The sequence below is a fragment of the Labrus mixtus genome, chromosome 12 (genome assembly GCF_963584025.1).
Source record: "Labrus mixtus chromosome 12, fLabMix1.1, whole genome shotgun sequence".
Classification (NCBI taxonomy): domain Eukaryota; kingdom Metazoa; phylum Chordata; class Actinopteri; order Labriformes; family Labridae; genus Labrus; species Labrus mixtus.
Genome location: NC_083623.1, coordinates 552,501 through 555,000, shown reverse-complemented (window position 1 = coordinate 555,000; position 2,500 = coordinate 552,501). Strand labels below are relative to the sequence as shown.

The following is a 2,500-nucleotide window of genomic DNA, read 5'->3' as shown; positions in this document are numbered from 1 at the left end:
TTAATGTTCTGAATGTTGTTGATTTATTCAAATAAAAACACCTGAAGGTGTCAGACAGGAGGGGGTGCGGTCCTCACTGTAACAGACCTAAAAACATCCTGGCTCTCTGATTGGCTAACAGACAGTTTGCCTGCAGGCGTAACTCAGGGCCGAAATGAACCTCTTGCAAAACTTTATTGATAAAATAAAAGATTCATTTTTCTTGGACTTCCTGACAGGAAGGAAGTTGAATTAAAGGTCTAAAATAAAACGGTGACCGTGTAGTCGGCGCTCTCGTCTCCAGATGCACTGAGGCGCTGATGTCATCAACACGCAGGAGGAGTGTGAACAACTGACAGGAACGCCACAGAGCGGTATGAATACATTATATTTATCAGCCGCAATGAATTATGGGATGTGTAGTTCCTTAACTACATACACAGTCCTTTACCTTTGCCTGTTTTTGTATGTTTTTTAACGCCATTATGGCGCCGAATCAAATGTTTTATAGTCACGAGTATCGGGGTAGCTGGTTGTCATGGTTACAGGCTTCAATCTCTTGATATAAAGATTTTATAAAATGTCGACAGAGGATTTGAACGGGGACATTTAATTATGTAACCCGGCGTGGAGTGGGCAGTCACTGTCGAGCTCTTTTAGAAAAACTGATAGCACGCTGAGTTCTCATTGGATGACCATCGACCAATCAGCTGCTCACATAGATTCTGTTAAATATCATCTTTTAAAAATAAGATAAACATGTTGACGTCTGCAGCTCGTTGGTCGTCTTCTCTTCTTATTCAAAGTTTTAATAAACGTTCATAAAGAATGAAATCACCTCCATGAGCATCGCCACCGTCATTGGCCCCACCCCCCCTGGGACAGGTGTGATGAATCCTGCTCTCTGATTGGCTGAGGCGTAGTGGACGTCTCCCACCACCCGTTTCCCGCTCGCCTTCGTTTCGTCTGACAGAGAGGACGACACAGAGGTCAGAGATCAGAGGTCTGAGGTCACACATTATTCTCAGGTGTGTATCATCAGGTGTGTATCATCAGGTGTGTATCATCAGGTGTGTATTATCAGGTGTGTATCATCAGGTGTGTATCATCAGGTGTGTATCATCAGGTGTGTATTATCAGGTGTGTATCATCAGGTGTGTATCATCAGGTGTGTATGATCAGGTGTGTATCATCAGGTGTGTATCATCAGGTGTGTATTATCAGGTGTGTATCATCAGGTGTGTATCATCAGGTGTGTATCATCAGGTGTGTATTATCAGGTGTGTATGATCAGGTGTGTATTATCAGGTGTGTATCATCAGGTGTGTATCATCAGGTGTGTATCATCAGGTGTGTATGATCAGGTGTGTATGATCAGGTGTGTATTATCAGGTGTGTATCTTCAGGTGTGTATCATCAGGTGTGTATCATCAGGTGTGTATGATCAGGTGTGTATCATCAGGTGTGTATTATCAGGTGTGTATCATCAGGTGTGTATCATCAGGTGTGTATCATCAGGTGTGTATCATCAGGTGTCTATCATCAGGTGTGTATCATCAGGTGTGTATTATCAGGTGTGTATCATCAGGTGTGTATTACCAGGTGTGTATTACCAGGTGTGTATTATCAGGTGTGCATCATCAGGTGTGTATGATCAGGTGTGTATCATCAGGTGTGTATCATCAGGTGTGTATTATCAGGTGTGTATCATCAGGTGTGTATCATCAGGTGTGTATTATCAGGTGTGCATCATCAGGTGTGTATTATCAGGTGTGTATCATCAGGTGTGTATTATCAGGTGTGTATCATCAGGTGTGTATCATCAGGTGTGTATTATCAGGTGTGTATTATCAGGTGTGCATCATCAGGTGTGTATTATCAGGTGTGTATCATCAGGTGTGTACCTGGTATGTAGTTGATTCCACAGTCGATGACCACAGCACCCTCCTTCACCCACTCTCCTCTCACCATCTCTGCTCGGCCCGCCCCCACCACCAAGATATCAGCCCGCCCCACCTGCTCACAGGAAACGCATCATCAGACACAGGAAACGCATCATCAGACACAGGAAACACATCATCAGACACAGGAAACACATAATCACGCATCATCAGACACAGGAAACACATCATCAGAAACAGGAAACACATCAGACACAGGAAACGCATCATCAGACACAGGAAACACATCATTAGACACAGGAAACACATCATCAGACACAGGAAACGCATCATCACGCATCATCAGACACAGGAAACGCATCATCAGACACAGGAAACACATCATCAGACACAGGAAACACATCATCAGACACAGGAAATGCATCATCAGAAACAGGAAACACATCATCAGACACAGGAAACACATCATCAGAAACAGGAAACACATCATCAGACACAGGAAACGCATCATCAGAAACAGGAAACACATCATCAGACACAGGAAACGCATCATCAGACACAGGAAACACATCATTAGACACAGGAAACACATCATCAGACACAGGAAACGCATCATCACG

General features: G+C 43.7%; 1 protein-coding gene across 1 annotated transcript in view; it reads right to left on the bottom strand.

Annotated features, from left to right (window-relative positions):
• The window catches only part of LOC132985471 (C-1-tetrahydrofolate synthase, cytoplasmic-like), a 12,875-nt gene that overhangs the window by 448 nt on the left and 9,927 nt on the right, over window positions 1–2,500 (bottom strand). Inside the window, exons 9-10 of the mRNA XM_061052874.1 lie at window positions 1,884–1,995; window positions 818–945 (exon numbers count right to left, since the gene is read on the bottom strand). Of these exons, the coding sequence (XP_060908857.1) occupies window positions 818–945; window positions 1,884–1,995 (240 nt within the window). The remainder of the gene's footprint in view (window positions 1–817; window positions 946–1,883; window positions 1,996–2,500) is intronic.